This window comes from Chenopodium album, chromosome 23 (assembly GCF_948465745.1).
Source record: "Chenopodium album chromosome 23, dcCheAlbu1.1, whole genome shotgun sequence".
Lineage (NCBI taxonomy): Eukaryota > Viridiplantae > Streptophyta > Magnoliopsida > Caryophyllales > Amaranthaceae > Chenopodium > Chenopodium album.
Window position 1 is genome coordinate 15178042 of NC_137856.1, and position 2683 is coordinate 15180724.

General features: G+C 18.2%; 1 protein-coding gene across 1 annotated transcript; it reads left to right on the plus strand.

The window, feature by feature from the left end:
* Positions 1-208: 208 nt before the first annotated feature.
* Positions 209-784, plus strand: LOC145607080 (protein synthesis inhibitor PD-S2-like). The gene is made up of 2 exons (XM_081662850.1): positions 209-212; positions 321-784. Exons 1-2 carry the CDS (start codon positions 209-211, stop codon positions 782-784), a joined length of 468 nt encoding a protein of 155 aa, XP_081518976.1.
* The last annotated feature ends 1899 nt before the right edge of the window (positions 785-2683 follow it).

Consider the following 2683-nt stretch of genomic DNA (forward strand, 5'->3'; position numbering starts at 1 on the left):
ATCCAACAGCGAGTTTCAATACTGTCATTAGAATTTTATGAAACCGACTACTCAGACTTCTTAACCCAAGTGCGAAATCAACTCGCTAGCTCGGTGAAAACATGTGAGATACAGACAACGCCAAGTAATCCAGCAATAGGTGTGAAGTACGTGTGGGTGAAGCTCAAAACTGACAGCAAAGAGATCACCTTGGGAGTAAATGTCACAAATGGGTATGTTTTAGGGGGTATCAAGACAGTTACGATGGAAAAATCCGAGCCAATGTGTTTAAGGATATTAAATTAAAGCAACTGAAGCTAAGGAGCTATTTCCTAATGCAGCAACAACAGTAACCTTTTCTTTTAGCAGCAGTTATTCTGATCTTGAGCGACCATCAATTTCGGGCACCAATAGAGCGACAATTGAATTAACATTTGAAAGCCTACATGGTGACGTTGAAGCCATTGCTGGCCAAAAATCTGTACAAAATAAAGTGGTGGCTAAGTTCTTTTTAAGAGCTACCCAATTCGTGTCTGAAGCGGCACGTTTCAAGTTTATTGAAACTGCCATTGAGAATCAAGCAATTACACCAGAATTTAGGAATAAAATGATAAGCTATGAGAATGCGTGGGATAATATATCTCAAGAAATTCACACAGCAGCGTCCGAAACTAATTGCGGGCGTTTTGAAAAACCAATTACTGTCAACGGCCAGAAGTTGGAATATGTCAAGGATGTGAAAGGGGATATGAGCCTCATTAAATGCAAAACTAAGAAGAAAGCCGCAAATAGTTCTACTCTGTAATATTTAGGATTTTAGGGATAATAATAATAATAATAATAATAATAATAATAATAATAATAATAATAATAATAATAATAATAATAATAATAATAATAATAATAATAATAATAATAATAATCATAATAATAATCATAATAATCATAATAATCATAATAATAATAATAATAATAATAATAATCATAATAATAATAATAATAATAATAATAATAATAATAATCATAATAATAATAATAATAATAATAATAATAATCATAATAATAATCATAATAATATTAATAATAATCATAATAATAATAATAATAATAATAATAATAATCATAATAATAATAATAATAATAATAATAATAATAATAATAATAATAATAATAATAATAATAATCATAATAATAATTATAATAATAATAATCATAATAATAATAATAATAATAATAATAATATTAATAATAATAATAATAATAATAATCATAATAATAATAATAATAATAATAATAATAATAATAATCATCATAATAATATTAATAATAATCATAATAATAATAATAATAATAATAATCATAATAATAATAATCATAATAATAATAATAATAATAATCATAATAATCATAATAATAATAATCATAATAATAATAATAATAATCATAATAATCATAATAATAATAATAATCATAATAATAATAATAATAATAATAATAATAATCATAATAATAATCATAATAATAATAATAATAATAATAATAATTATAATAATAATAATCATAATAATCATAATAATAATAATAATAATAATAATAATAATAATAATCATAATAATAATAATAATAATAATCATAATAATCATAATAATAATAATAATAATAATAATAATCATCATAATAATCATAATAATAATAATCATAATAATAATAATCATAATAATAATAATAATAATAATAATAATAATAATAATAATCATAATAATCATAATAATAATAATAATAATAATAATAATAATCATAATAATAATAATAATAATAATAATAATAATAATAATAATCATAATAATAATCATAATAATAATAATAATAATAATAATAATAATAATAATAATCATAATAATAATCATAATAATAATCATAATAATAATAATAATAATAATAATAATAATAATAATCATAATAATAATAATAATAATCATAATAATAATCATAATAATAATAATAATAATCATAATAATAATAATAATAATAATAATAATAATCATAATAATAATAATAATAATCATAATAATAATAATAATAATCATAATAATAATAATAATAATAATAATCATAATAATATTAATAATAATCATAATAATAATAATAATAATAATAATAATAATCATAATAATAATAATCATAATAATAATAATAATAATAATAATCATAATAATCATAATAATAATCATAATAATAATAATAATAATAATCATAATAATCATAATAATAATAATAATCATAATAATAATAATAATAATAATAATAATAATAATAATCATAATAATAATAATAATAATAATAATAATAATAATAATATGGAATAGTTTGTATAATTTGAGGATTTAGAGGTGCTTGTTGTTTGATATATGTACTCCCTTTATTTGATGAATTAAGATATTCCAAAGTCCATTCAGTTATTACTTGTATTATGTAGTGATCATGTTGTTATGTATGACAGTATGCATACACCTCTAATCTCTAATTAGTGCTTGATGTTCACACCTATGTAATTTGTATGGCCGCTTTTTAATCACCTACAGTATAGTAAGCGTCTTAATTTCGGAAACTTTTTTTAATATGACACCAATCAGTTGTATGCCTAGTACATATACATAATGGATTGGAGGAGCTTATCTTTAACTAAATAACTAGGTTAAATCTC